We start from the raw sequence: 15,411 nt of genomic DNA on the forward strand, positions 1-15,411 counted from the left end.
ATCGGTGTCAAAGTTTCAAATTCAAACTCAAATGCAAATGTTTTTTTTTGTTTTTTTTCAAATCGTGAAAATTTTGGTGTAAAAAATTTAAAGCCGCGCCACATAATTCTTCCAGTATTTTTGTGCCAATTGAATTCGAGTACAACTTTTTTTTAAACAACATTTTTTGATGGGGGGTGTGTTGGGGGGGGGGGCATCAACAGATGAGCGGCTTGCGCTTCCCGCGTGGAAGCTATTCGCCGGGGAAGACGAAGGTGAAGCAGAAGGAGGAGACGTCCGACAGGCAGTCGGCGCGAAGCGGAGCCTCCATGTTGCGGAAGAGCGAGCGGCGGCCATGATGGTCGTTGCCGGTTGCCGTGGTGATCTTCGTCTTCCTCAGCTGGTCGAGCCTGCGCAGGATGCGCTGATGCTCGCGGCCACGCAGCACGCCGCGGAACGCCAGCACGGCCGTAAGGTGCCTCGAGCTACGCGTGCCACAAAAAAAAAAACAAAAACACGCATCACCAATACGATTATTTTCCATCTTTTTCGGAATTTCATTGCGACGCGGCATTCGATGGAAGAAAAATCTGACGCGATGCCGCAAAGTGGCTTTATTTATTTTTTCCCCCCATCCGCGCCGACGTGAATGAAATCGTTTGCATGCTTCCGACGAAGTGTGTTTTTTTTTGTTCAAATGAGCTGCCGCCTAACGAGGAAAATCATCTGATTGGCCGCGTTGGATGTCATCGTAGGCGGTTCCTAATCAAGTGGCCAAAGATGCCAGCGTCTTCCCCTTATTTTTTGTCCGCGTGTTGATCATTGACCGGCGACTTCCTTCTCGCCGTTTGACAGATGGCCGGCCGGCGAGCAAGTGGGCAGCCCCTAAGAGGAAGCTTTCCAACTGAAGTTCAAACCGCAGGACAGCAGGATGTCGCACGTCTTCATTTGGACCTTTTTCTCTTGGCTGTCGAAAGTGCCAATTCTTTCTTCGAGCTCTTGTCTCGTTTTGTTCCGTTTTCGCATGAAATACAGCATCCTTTTTTTTTTTTTTTTTTTTTTTTAGTATAAAAGCCCAGAAGTCCATTTGCCCATTTTATTTTTTTGTACAAGAGAAATTGTCCTGATGTATTTATTTATTTATTATGTACAACAGAATGTCCTTATTTTATGAGTTGAGTATTATATTTTTTATTTGGACATGACATACAAATGTATTCAATTGTACTTTGGCATAAAATCCAATTTCCTTGATTAAAAAAAAAAAAAAAAAAAGAATTATCACCATAAAAGAAAAAGAAAAATCCGATTTTTTTCCCTTTCCATAAAATACCATTTCCGTCCTCATTTTTTTAAAAATTGTATTTAATCGTGAAAGAAAACTCAATTTTCTTCAATTTCACTTGACCCCAAAGTACAACTTCCAACGTCTCTTTTTACTTTTCCATAAAAGAAACAATTTGACCAAAATTGCCGACAATTTGTCTGATTTTATCAGATCCGAAATGTTCTACGATGATGATCATGAAGACGGCGACGACGACGACAAATGTGGGGTCCAAACCTGAAGTCCGGGTATTGGTCCAGTAGAGGCTGCAGGTGGTCTTTGATGTCGCCTTCGTTCTTCTGGCCCACGATGTCGCTCAGGTAATCTCCGACGGGGTCCAGCCAGTCTTCCTGCGAGCCCTGAGCCGCAACGTGCCCCCCCCCCCCCAAAAAAAATGGCTTTGGTTTTTCCGAAGACGGACGATTCCCGCTCGAAACTGAGCTCAAGAGTGCCGTTGATGTTTGTGAAAAGGCCTGCGTTTCCTTTGACTTAAAGTAAACAAGTACGCTCGCTTCAACCAGGACTCGAACTTGTCGTCAATGTTCACAAAAAACCTGCAAAATTTTCTTTGATCTTTACGAAAAAACAGCTCAATGATTATTGACTTGGAATTGTCTTTGTTTGTGAAAACAAGTACGCTAGCTTCACCGAAGACTCGAAATTGTCGATGTTCACAAAAATACGCGAGGCTCGACTCGAAATTGCCGTTTCGGAGAAATTGTTTGGGCTTGAACCTGCCCTTGTTGATGAAAACGAGGTTGACGGAAGGCATTGATGTTTGTGAAATCGGCTAGCATTCATTTCGCGTCGATATTTCGTTTACGAAAACGCCTCAACTCCATTAAAAGATGCTCAACTGTCTTTGGTGTTTATGGAAACAAACTTAGTGTCACATCAAGTCTTCAGCGTTGATAAAAAAAAACCCATTTAAGCATTCGGTGTGAGGAAGTGTTTTTGTCGTTACCATGCGATGGAAGAGGTCGGCGAGCTCGGAGCACTGCGCTCGCATCTTGCCGGCCGCCTTGTGGTGTTTGCGCTTCTTGCACGAGTAGTTGGTCTTCATGAGCTGGCCCACGTACTCCTTGAGCACGTGGTAGTGCGCCGCGCCGGCCACGTCCTGCCGCAAACGCGCGGTCGGCCCAACGTGATTGGGGATGACGTCATTTGGGGGGAGGGGGAGGGGCGACGGCCCTACCTGGCGGTGCGGCGGCCGCATGGCCTCGCAGTGCCGCGCCAGAAGCTCGGCGCGAGCGTGCAGGCCGCTGAAGTCGTCGTCGTTTGTCAGCCACTTTCTCGTCATCATCCGACGCAGGTACAGCTGCAACGAACGACAAGAGCTGGCTACCGGTGCGATTGACTCTTTGAGTGCTCGCCGACACCAAGTACCGACCGACACCGCTGGGAGCTTTCAGACAAAACATTTCATTTCACACGACAAACAGAAAACTGTGACCAAACAGTTTTCTTTCTGACGCAGACGAGGACGCGCAGGTGGGTCAAAGTGCCGCAGCGTAGCGCCACCTATTGCCGAGGAGGACTTACAAACACATGCATGTCATTGAAGACTCCGAATTGCACTTGATGTTGACAAAAAAAGTGCACATTAGTTTGTTCAAGAATCTAAAATCTATTTGAACCAACGTAAATTGTCTTTGATGTTTATGACAACCAATAGGTGAGTTTTTTGGGGGGGGGGTTTTTCCCCCCGAGCGAGCATAATCGCATGCCGGCTAAATAAATACGCTCAACATGTGATATGTATTTAATCACCGAAATGCGGGTGAAGGAGGAAAAAAGGGAAGTCATCGATTGTGAAATCACCATCACGGGAATTCACCCACATTTTCCCTTGAGTGCACTTCCACTTTTTTTTCCTCATCAACTACTCGCTGTTGTGACATGTCGTCGGTTCTGCTTTTGTCAAAACAAGCGCTTCAATCTATCACTCCCTCCTTCCTTGAAAATAAACAGGCGCGGCGAGACCGCGCAAGCTCACGTGGGATTCCCCGACAAAATAAAACGAAAATGAGATTTCATGACGATGTCCCGCTCGATCAAAAACTTTTTAAAAAGTATCGCGTTGCACTTGGACCTCCTCGAACCGAAGGGAAATAAAACTCAAACTAAATTCAAGGATGATGGAAAAATGCATTGAAAGAAGCACACATTTTTGGGAACTAAAATAAAACACTCTTAGTAGTTGTCAAATTGAAAATATTTCAAATTAGGCTACCTAAAAAAAAATGAACTAACACAATAAAAATATGTATTTATATGTCATCATTTTTCAATATTTGGGGAAAACAAGAAAAAGCAGCATTTTTCAAACACACAGGTGCATTTTTTTATGGGGTCGTTTTCCTTTCGTTTACTTGTTGAGCCGTCTGCTTGAAGTTTTTGGAAGACAAAAACATGACCAAGGTATGTTTTAAATAGTGTGTCATCCAAAAATATTGAAAAATGACTTTTGGCAATGACGCTAGGTGCGCGACAATAATATATTGCAAACGCCCGAATACAAAAAACAAAAATATAAATCAAGAAAAATGATTCCACATAAAAATTCAAATAATCTTGATTAAATTAAAATGATACTGCAAAAGATTCAAACCTGGATTCAGAAGCATTAACACGCTGATTTCATTTCCGTGCAGCGTAACAGCTAAATGCTGCTTCACCATGTTGGCGTTGCACTCTGGGCCCTGAAAATTGACCCCAGTAAGCAGACCTCAGAGCCCTACTGGGTTGAAATTTAATCGGCATTTCTTTCAAGTATTCACGACCCAATCCATTCAGTGAGGTCGAGACCAGTAGCAGAATTTTAAAAACTCTTCTACAGCAGATTAGCAAAAGACTTTGGAGTGGAGTCGTAGAGTCTTACGGACTCTCTGCTCTGGTCAGAACCCAAACAGCGGCGATTGGAATAAGCTGCAGATGTTTGATGCTCTTGTCAGGAAGTCCAGTCAGAAGACCGTGATCATAACCAAGTCTCCTGGATATAATATATGAGCAATCATCAAATATGTAAACGTGGTTTTGCACCTTGACGTCTCCCTTGAATTGCAGCTCGAGGCCTTCTCGCAGGGTGCGCAGGAGCCACGTCACCTCCTTCCTCACGGCCTCCACCCCGTGGGGGTTGGCGCTTGCGTACGAGTCGTCAATGTGGCGCCTAGCACACACAGACACACACACACACACACACACACACACACACACACACACACACGCACACACACAGACAGGCGCGCGCACGGAGAAAACGTTTCGGTGTGTTGTTGATGAGTCAAGCAAGTCACAAACACTTTCTCTTGCAGAAACTTGGAGGCGGGCAACGCGTCCAAACATGCCAATGAGCACTTGACGAGTGCCAGGCGCTCAAGAGAGACAAAAAAAAAGCAGGGCGCTTGAGGAACGCCCACGCAACAATGCGAGCGTTTACGGCAAGTCACGTGACTTACTGCAAGGCATGGAAGCAGTTGATGTAGGTGACCTGGAATTCGCTCCACAGCGGCTCGTCGGCTGGCAGAGAGGACAGCTGGCGACGGAACTCGGCGTGGAACCTGCACGTGTGCGTTTCGTGGTTTAAAATTCGGCGGAACGCACAAAAGTCCCACGCACAAAAGTCCCACACACTTTAACTGATCATCATCATCATCATCATACTGCATTCAAAGTAATTGAAAAAAAAAAACATCATTAATACCAATAATAACAAAAATTATAATTAAAAATATACACAAGATGATGAAAACGTAAAAGCAAATTAATCATTGATAAAATATAAAATAAACAACGACATAAAATAATGAAGTATGATTACTACAATCATGGTTTATAATAAATGAATACATTTAAAATACAGTATATTGTTAAAAAAAAATGCAATAAAAAAACAAAAATCTAAATGAAAAATTGTGATGAGTGAAAAAATAGATATTGGTCTTAAATTTTAACTGTCGTGTGAAGTATTCCAACAAAGCAAGAGACAAAGCACTATTATTATCCATCTATCCATTTTCTGAAGCGCTTGATCCTCACAAGGGTCGCAGGGGTCGTCGGAACCTATCCCAGCTGTCTTCGGGCAGTAGGCGGGGGACACCCTGAACCGGTTGCCAGCCAATCGCAGGGCACACAAAAACGAACAACCATCCGCGCTCACACTCACACCGAGGGACAATTTCGAGTGTTCAATCAGCCTGCCATGCATGTTTTTGGAATGCGGGATGAAACCGGAGTACCCGGAGAAAACCCACATAGGCCCAGGGAGAACATGCAAACTCCAAACAGGGAGGCCGGAGATGGAATTGAACCCGGTACCTTTGCACCGTGAGGTCGACGCGTGAACCAATGGACCACCAGGCCGCCCCACTATTATTATTATTATTCTTATTGTTGTGTCTGTTGGGTTTTGAGACGTTTTTGAATGATGTACGTTTGATATTGTCGCACAGCGCAGAGGTTGTTTATCAGGGGAATTGAAAGTCATGTTTTTTCCTGTTGATACCTTCTGCAAGGCTTTCTGCAGTTGCATGACCAGCCACCCACTTCTTCTTCTTCTTCTTCTTCTGCTTTTGAAAGATTTTCTCATGTTTGCCAATCGTGAAAGATGAGCTTCCACTTTGGCCAAGTCAACCTAAAATCAATATGAGTGAGCGAAATACAGAACCTCTTGGGGAAATCCTGCAGCTCTCCCAGGCAGGAAGCCACCACGCCTCGTTCCAGGTCGGCGTCCACTAATCGGGCGTTCACAACGTTGCCGCTCACTTTCTGCACACACGTCACATGACAGCTTGAGTCTGCTGCCCTCAGCTGGCCACGGAAGGTATTGCGACCGCACCAGGGAAAAAAAATAAAAGTTCAATTTCATCGCCACAAAATGTATTCACGTAAAGATGGACAACATTAAACGTGACATTGATGACAGTGTAATATGACAGCGAAGGTTTTGTTTCTGGCGTGGCAAGAACGCTTCCGTTGACATGGAACGCGCAAGCAAGATTTTAATACAATTTGATGGATACCGGCTTCACGTGACGTCAAACAAGTGAAAGCCGACGAAAAAGCAAAAGAGTTTTGCGTTCGGAGCAAAGCGTGAGCGTCGCTGCCTGACCGTGCAGATGTCCATGTGGAACATGGAGGTGAGCAAGTGGTCGTCGTCCGTGTCGGGATGCTTCCGGACGCTCCACATCTCCTCGTTCTCCAGCGCCACCAGGCGGTCCAGAGCCACTCTCATGTCCTCCTTGGAAGCGGTCGAAGAAATGAAGAGATTCCGATTTAAAGCGACACTCCACAAGAAGCGGCTCTCGAGCGTTTTCGGGTAACATTAGTAGACCGCGGGCTCCCTCTAGCGGTATGCAAGTGAATGATTGCCCAAGTACGCCTTTGAAGTTCGACATGGAATTAACACATCGATTTGACTCGTCGCTGACACTGAAACATTTAAATAGTGCACGTATATTTTTGAAACAACTTGATTGATGATTTCGTTTTCATGTATTTATGATTTCACTTTTGTCTTATTGACTTAGTGACTCAACAGCAGCGGAGTGGCGTCCCACAGCGCCCTCTATCGACCAGCTGCCACAAAATGTCAGGCAACGCGGCGCCTCAGTGAATGGCGGCGCGGTCAACGGCGCGGCATAGCGGCGAAGGTGAAAGGTGACCAAGTGGAAGGCAACACAGTGAAAGGCAACTCACTCAACGGTGGGGCTTCACGGCACGAGGCTACGGTGGAATCTGGCAGAGCGAACGGCGACGCAATCAAAGGTGCCACAGTTGAAGCGGACGCAATTTAAATCCCAACATAAGGCAAAAGGCACAACGCAGTGAAAGACAACCGAATGAAAGGCGACAAAGTTCTAAGACAATACAATAAAACGAGACACATTGTAAGGCTACAAAGTGAAAGGCTACAAAATGAAAGGCAAAGCAGCAGTTAGAAGGCTACACCACGAATGGCAACACAATTAGAAGGCAACACAAAGAAAAGAGACACATTGAGCGCAACACGGCGGAGGGGAACGTTTCCCCCGCGTCACCTTTCACTGTGTGGCCACTTGATGACATCACAGCGAATGCTGTCCGGGGCTCAAAGAGGCCACGCCCACCCGTTCACCTTGACAGTGCGGCAGAACTTGTCTCTGAGCCTCAGCAGCAAGTCTTGGTCCAGACGCAGGTCGATGTCGACGTGGCTCATGTCGGGCTCCAGGGCGGGGCTCGCCATCAGACGCTCGCTGCCGACGGGTAACAAGCGCAGCGTTGGCAGCAAAGCGGACACGCGAGCAACACACAAGAACAAAAAAAGATGCGCCGGGAGCCATGCCCGACGGATTTTTTCTGTGTTTTTTTTTCTGTTGTAAGCACAGTCGGAATGCCGTCAATCAATCTGCTGCTTCTTCTTCTTTTGGAAATGTTTCAAACATTCCTGCTGTCGGACGTCAACTCTCTGCTATCATTTTGTCTCGCCGCTTATTTTATGAGCATAGTGATGTTTTTACGTGATGAAATGCGGCGGAATACACTCTACAATTATTGAGAAGTTAACGAAAACGAATGAAATAACAAAAAGTGAGAAAAATATTTTCATTAACAAATTCAAGAAAAAAGAAATGGCTTTAAAAAAAAAACCCTGAAAACTAACATCTTTCATTTGTAAAATTAAGTCAAACCCCTCAATGACTCAACACAATTCTTTGGCACCAAGATGCCACGAGATGGCGGCAAAGCACTACTTTTGGCTAAATGAAGCTCCTATAGTTCACTTTAACCGACTGCCTTAAAACCACAAGATGGTGCCTTTGTGATCAATGAAGTTTGGAAATGACTCCAACATAGTTCCTTGGCCCGTTTTGACGGGGTTTTCACGATACGAGCCGTTGCTCGGAGGATGTATTTTTTTTTGCAACCCCCCCCCCCTTTTTTTTAACTGGCAGTGCGAAGGGGTCAGACAACTTCACAGCAACGGGCATAAGCGGGAGTCGGCCGTTGAGTGGCCGCTGAGAACGGGCGGCCTTCACTGACCTGCGGTAACGGTGCACCATCCAGTCCAGCAGGGCGTAGAGGTCCTTGAGCTGGGCGGCGCGGCCCTCCAGCACGCGCAGGTGCCGGCCGACGGCGGCGTGGTAGCTGCGCACGTAGGTGGCGAACACCCGGAAGCTGGGCGGGTACGACCGGCGCAGCTCGCGCTTCACCTTCTCCAGATCCTCCACCACTGCCTTGCCCAGAAGACCCAGGTGGACCGCCAGCCACGAGGCGTTACTACACGTGGCAGAAAGGATTTGCGGCTTCTCGAAAAAAGAAAAGATTTTTGTCCGTGCCGTGAAGTGACCCCGCCCCACCTTTGGTTCGTCGGCTCCAGATGGACGGCGTCCACCTTTTCCCGGGCGCCCTGCTCCACCGCCTCCCTCCAGGCGTCCATCCAGCTCCCGTGGAGACCGCCGGCTTCCCGGGCCCGCTTGTCCTCCTCCTGGACGATGCGGGCCACGTGGACCAGGAGGCCCTTGTTCCTGGCGGGCAGCGAGACGGAGGTGCGCACGATGCCGGCGATCTTCAGCCGCAGGTCGGCGTAGAGGAGGCTCAGGTCCTTCTCCTTCTTGGCCAGCTCCACCGTGGAGTCCTCCCGGTCCAGGCCGAGACGCTCCCGCTGGAACTCCGCCCGCAGAGCCAGCAGGTGGAGGTGCGCCTCCTCCAGGACCTCCATCTCGATCAGCTTGCTGATCTGCATCACTGCCGACCAAAAAGTCCAGTTACCTCTTCCGCGGCTAACCTGCCAAAGCCCATCTGGATTTGGATTTGAACCAAATGCGCAGTGTGCACGCGCAGCTTGGGGTTGTCACGTCAAACCCCAAATGAAATACGGACCCGATCTTTTACAAAAACAAACGATTGTTTCGCATGACTTGTCGACGTTAACGGACATGCGGTTCAGGTGTCGCTTTGATTGGAGTGTTTTTTATTGCTTTCATAACCACAAGTGGAGCCTGCATCTGATTCAAACTCGGCCACTTGATTGCAAAAAAAAAAACAAATGACAATAATTGAAGTGAAAACTGCCAATTTGATGTGAGCATTTACATTGCTTCCAAATGTGCAATCCGGATGCGATCCCGATGAGGTGATCCGTTTCAACTTGTTTTGACATCACGTGGCTCCATTCGTGAAATCGGGATCAGATCCGGACTGATTTTAATCAGCAACTTTTGCAACCGGACGGCGGCATCATCCATGAACAGAATTGATTAGCATGATTGAATTTTGGGTCCTATCACAAGAAAGTTCGCAGCTGAGCTTGCTCGCAAGCAAGTTCATGCACGCGGATGAAAGCGAAAGCTCGCCGATGTCGAGGGAAACATGAACCAGAACGTTGGCGGCGTCAGCACACTTTGGAGATCGCCATCGACAGGAATGTTTTCAAAACACGCCGATAATAAACATGGAGGACGCAGAATGGGCGGGACAAAGGCTGTGGGACGGCCAGTCCTTCGAGGCCTTTGTTTAAATACACACACACACACACACACACACACACACACACACACGCACACACACACGCACACACACACACACACACACACACACACACACACACACACACACACACACACACACGGCAATGTTTGGTTGCTGGGCTCTGTGTGAAAGACTCAGGTTTCATTCATTGCCGGTTGTTTGCGTGAAAGACGCCGTCCAATCCAAGTCTTTTAGGCCTGAACGCGATGGTGATATTTCCCATTGTCCTTGAATGCAGCGTGCAAGCATTCGGGGTTTGTTTGTTGCTTCCCAGTCTCACCTGAGAGAGGAACGTGCGGCAATTCGGGCAACGTGTACGCCTCCTCCATCTCCTCCCATGCTTCCGCTTCGCCGTCGTCTTCCTCTCCTTCCTCATCCTCGTCTTCCTCCTTGGCCTCCCCCTGGACGGCCAGCAAGGCGTCCTGTCGCTTGCCCTTCTTGGAGCTGAATCTCAGGCTGCGACGAATGGACGCTCCCTTCTTCAGGAGGGAATCCAGTCGGGCCAGGTTGGGTTCTGAGGGAGAGGCGGACCCTCGTAAGCGCAAAGCAGACGCGGGACACGTCCGGCCGTCACTTTTCCGATGACGGGTAGCTCACCTGTCCTCGAATGCATCACGGCTCTGCTTTTCGGCGATTGGTCGTGGTCGTCGTCGCCGTCTTTGGTCCGGAGGCGCGCCGCCGCGCTCCTCGGCGGCGACGTGACGCCTGACAAAAAAAGAACAAACGGAGCCAGCAGTCAGCGGCGCGTCCTTCGGGTGACCCGCTCGGGAATGCGCAGATGCGGGCGTTGCCACGGTAACCCCTTCATGACCAACCGCACACATAAAACAAAAAGACCAACGCAAGATGGAAATCAAATGGAGGAATTGATGCGGCATTGAAGCATTTTTGTGAAAGAAACAAATAAACAAACAAAGAGCGTTGTGTTCATTGTGTACGGAATCCATTTTGTCAATTCAGTTGTGGGGCAGAAAGAAGACCACGCTAGGAAGCTCCTACTTTTGAGAGGTCCAGGAACCTTTGAAAATGTTCAAATGCAGATCCGCAAAGCTTCGTGATAGGCTCTGATCCCGGGATTGGTACCTTTCAGTGGAGCTCAAAAATCTATTTTGCCTAAATTTGTTTCCCAGTAACGGGAGATGACGTTCAAGAGGTCCGATTTCAGGTATCTGATTGAAAGATCTTCGTTCCCTTTGGGATCTGACTGCAATCTTTCAGTTCCAGGGACAGCAAGTGCCAAGCACTGAATTTTCCTGTCAGTGTAAATGGTTTCGACTTTCGAAAGGCCATCAGACTGACCGGGATACTTTCATCGAGGCCAAAAGCAGACCCGAAACTCGTCTGATGACAACTTTTCAGATTCCGAAGCGACAAGTCAGAAGCACAAAAAGTTCCCGGAACCTCGGGACTCACCGGGTGAATGTGGCGCTCTGTCTGGCGTGGACGGCGACCGGTTCTTGGACCCCCGGGACCCCGGCGTGAGTGGACTTTTCTCGGCCGCCAGTCGGATGTTATTTCGGAAAGTCTCCAGCAACCCCGAAGTCTTCTTGGAGGCGTCGTCCTCTTGGTGGGGGGGGATTGGTGTGCTGGGGTCCATCGCTTGGGTACCGGCTACTGAAGGGGAAAGGGACTTTAGAAAGGTGGCTTCTCTGAACTTTTTACACCAAGTTCCATCGCAAAAAGCAATCAACTCTCCAGGTACCACCACAATGAGCAACATTTAAAATACAGGACGGCCGAAATCTTCGTCAAAAATTGGTGACGTTGAACCAATACAAAAAAAAAAAAACAGTGTAGTCAAAGTGCACTGAACGCAAAGGAAATCGCTCCATTTTCCACATGACCCAAACTGGATTTTTTTTGTTTGCCCATAACACGGCCACCCGGGTCGTCGACATGGCGGCAGGAAGGCCGAGCGCCGTCTTACTGGCGGAACTTGTTTTGTCTCGCTTCTCACTCAAAAGACGTTGGGTCCGAAATTCAAGTTACAGTTGCTACGGTAACGTCAGTGATCTCTCTCACACACACAAACACACACACACACAGACAAACAAAGACACGCACACAATCATAGCGAGCGCACTAACGAATGTCCTCCAGCGACGTCAAAGTTTCATTTGAGGAGAGAAAAAATACATTTTGTCATTTTGTCATTTTGAGCCGTCTGCTTTCATCAAGTGGACTGAATGCCAATCAAAGCAATTGATTTATTTTAAAATGGGGCAAAAGGCCACTTCAAGGATCACTGCACTGGACCTTGCTTGATATTCATTCCTTTTATTTCGAACACATTATTGATATTGCGTCAAACATTTTTATTTTACAAGTGTGTTGTGTAATACAATGCACACATTATTATGTAAATAGTACATTCATAATTTTTGGAAGACATTTTATATAATTTTTTTTTTTTTTTTTACCTCTCTACCTGAAATTGACCGTAAAACTACGCGGAAACAAGTCAAACTGAAGCGTGCAAACAATCACGATAAGATTAAAAAGACAGCCAACAGTCTTTTGAACATCATTTGAGTCCGCTTCCATTTAGGATTTGTACAACGTGTCCTTTAGTTCCTCCGCAGCACACAAAGTAATCTGCGATTCAAAAAATGTCTCGATCAAGCTGGATAAAATACGAAATGATAAATCTGTCGTGAGGTGAAGACCAACAGCTGAAAACGGAGCACATGCAGAATTTCGTTCGGACTGGTTTGAAGGCAAACGACAAAACGACGACCTTGCGCTTCGCTTACCTGCTTGCTCAGTCAGCCCAGGAAGAAGAAGAGCAACGCACTTGCTTTGCTTTGCTTTTCTTTTCTTTCCTTTTCTTCACTTCAGCTGCTTTCATTTCGTGTGCACGCGAAAGGGAGAAGGGCAACGTGTCGAATCGCAGCGCATCCAGAAAGTTTGGAGGGAAAAAAAAACCCCAAAAGAAAAAAAGAACAGGAATGACAATGAATGGAGAGTGCCAAAGACGTGCCAAAGATCACCTTCATGCCTCCAGTTAATCATTACACTCGCGCTCGCGCACGCGCACGCGTGTAAAAGTCACTCCCGCGTACAGTATTGTAATTTATCCTCACTTGGCTTTAAGAGGCACTTTTTCCACCCCCCCCCCCCTCCTTAAAGGAATGTTGCGCCCGTTTTCCTTTGACTTCTCGGAAATCTCAAGGTCGCAAGCCTCGTCAGCACTTTGGGGAGCTCGCCAAGCCAAATCGCAGCACTATTTATGTTTAGGGTCACATATGATGTAATATGTCGTTGAATGTCGCCACGGGTAATCGTTTTAAAGTGCGGAACTAGTTCTGGGCACGCTCAAGGCAAACAAAACTTTGGCTCTTGAACGTTAGTTCGGTCAAGGCGGCGAGTTGTCGAAGGGATGTCATGTCGATATTGTCCGCCAGAGGGAGCTGTGTGTGTACGGTGGATGATGTACATGACGTCACAGACGGCGTTCATTGAGACCTTGATTCCGTTCAAAATAGTTTTTGGACAATTATTTCCAGTGATCATGTAATGCAATAACCATGTTCATATTTACATATTTATATATTATACTGACTCCATCTAATGGGCCAAGCTTCAATTTATAATTATAATTATTTGTTGAATAATTAAAACGAATGTAATCATTGCAATCAATATCATCGTAATTTTTTTCAGTTTTTATTTCTAGTCGAATTTTTTTTTTTAATTTTCTGACCATTTCCACCTCTCTGTTATTATTTACATTTGTTTTGTCTTAATTTGATATTTTAAATTCTCATTATTGTTGTTTATCCATTTAGAAGTACATTTATACGTTGTAGCTGGACACCATATGAACACTAAATAGAACCTTAGTTTGTTTTCTAAAAATGTGAAACAGTGTTGATCTCACCAAAACGTTGTTTTTGTATGAATAATTTTTAAATAACAAAATTTAAACATTTATTTTGTGCTATTTTTTTTCAGTATATAGTCACTATATACAGTACAACAATCTGAAAGCTTTTTATTCTCGTGCTAAAAAGTTTTTGTTTTATAATAATCACAAGATGCACACAATAAGAAGCATTTGAAAACATATTATATTACGTAGTATTATGTTGATGAATTTAGATTTCATTTTTTGGGGGGGGTTCTATTTGTGCTCTTACTGTATGTCGATGTAGCGTTTGCGTAATGTCTTCTTCTCTTTTCACGCTAATCCTGAATGGATTTAACCCTGCAGGAGGTATCTGTATCTACATATAGACGTGATAATCCGCCATTATTGGTGGACATTCTGGAACGAGCCAGTCTTAATTCACAACAACACCACCAGTGGGCCTCAGATTAGCGTTCCATTATGAAGCGCGCGTGCATGTTGGCGTGCGCATGCGCGCGTGCCGCTCATTGTGAGGAAATGAAATGCAGATCGTCTTTGTGATTGTCTCGTTCCTCCCTGCCCTTTTTCTAAATCGCGCTTATTTGGAGTTTGCAGTGAGTGCGCAAGTTGACTGCATCGCACCCGGAGGTCTGACAAATATTTTGTCCGGCACGTTGCAATTTCTTAACGTCTTTATGGATCTTTGTGTGTGAGAAATAGCAGGAAAAATGGTTGGGCGCACACCCCGACACCACAGGATAATCGCTAGGGATCATCTTTTGGAGACAAATTGGGTTTTTGTTCACTTGGATTGGAAGGGAGTGAAAATGCTCGAATTTGGTACAGAACATGACCCTTGGTTCGATTTCTGATTGTTTATTGTTCCATTTAACAAAATAACCAGTGAGTCAAATTTCCTCATTCTTACAAAAAAAAATTAAATAAATAATAATAATAATAAAAATAGGCCTTTTGAGCAAAATCTGACTGAAGGGATTTATCCTGAAGGTAGGGACTGATTCTGAGGTAGTATTGATTAGGGCCAGAGTAGTACTTTTATAAGGTCTAGATGGGACGATTGGAGGAAGCTGAGGTCACTCCCATCGTGATCCAGACCTCCCTCTTTCAGATCCGCCGGCCTGTGCTGGTCTGCACGATTGCCACCTACCTCGCCTGCCTCCACAGACTGTAAGGTGTGCGCGGCACAGGATTTTCGGCATTTCTGAAAACAGAGACCCTAATGACAAATTAAGAGTCTATTATGCACTTCCACCACAGCATTTTTTTTTACATGTATGACAATTAAGAAATATGAACAAAAACGTTGCCCACATACGCTTACTGTATGGATTGTGATGAACTTCCCCCCCGCCTTTCCAATATTTCCTAAGTAGGAAATTTTGTCTGCGGAAGATCCACTGTCGAAGAAGGCTTCATCATCATCGTTTTCATCATCATCATCATCATCATCATCATCATGGAGTGCGAAGATGAGCCGAGAAGGCGACAAAGAGGAGGTCTCACTTGGGTGACCCTCAGCGTGCCAAGCGTCAATCACACAGCAGACAGGAAATGAAATGGCGGCGAAAAACGATGAGAGACAACAGAACAAAAGATTGTGTCAGCCATGAAAGGCGACGCAATCCTTTGTTCTCTTCCTTATTCATAATCGTGTGTGTGTGTGTGCGTGTGCGTGTGTGTGTGTGTGTGTGTGTGTGTGTGTGTGTGTGTGTGTGTGTGTGTGTGT

At 46.3% G+C, this 15,411-nt stretch overlaps 1 protein-coding gene across 2 annotated transcripts; it reads right to left on the minus strand.

The window, feature by feature from the left end:
* Window positions 1-58: 58 nt before the first annotated feature.
* Window positions 59-13,306, minus strand: exoc3l4 (exocyst complex component 3-like 4). Of its 2 annotated transcripts, none has more exons than XM_019878710.1 (15): window positions 12,568-13,306; window positions 11,228-11,425; window positions 10,412-10,519; window positions 10,095-10,328; window positions 8,644-9,031; window positions 8,327-8,563; window positions 7,422-7,539; window positions 6,417-6,545; window positions 5,973-6,073; window positions 4,765-4,866; window positions 4,349-4,475; window positions 2,502-2,624; window positions 2,271-2,423; window positions 1,544-1,665; window positions 59-464 (listed from the first exon to the last, which is right to left on the minus strand). In XM_019878710.1, the coding sequence occupies exons 2-15, from the start codon at window positions 11,409-11,411 to the stop codon at window positions 233-235; spliced, it is 2,358 nt and encodes a 785-aa protein (XP_019734269.1). In that variant the 5' UTR covers window positions 11,412-11,425; window positions 12,568-13,306; the 3' UTR covers window positions 59-232. The 2 variants fall into 2 exon arrangements, with proteins under 2 accessions (XP_019734269.1, XP_019734262.1); XM_019878703.1 differs by having other exon boundaries at window positions 11,228-11,428.
* Window positions 13,307-15,411: the final 2,105 nt, after the last annotated feature.

The sequence above is a fragment of the Hippocampus comes genome, unplaced genomic scaffold, assembly GCF_001891065.2.
Source record: "Hippocampus comes isolate QL1 unplaced genomic scaffold, H_comes_QL1_v1.1 scaffold295, whole genome shotgun sequence".
Lineage (NCBI taxonomy): Eukaryota > Metazoa > Chordata > Actinopteri > Syngnathiformes > Syngnathidae > Hippocampus > Hippocampus comes.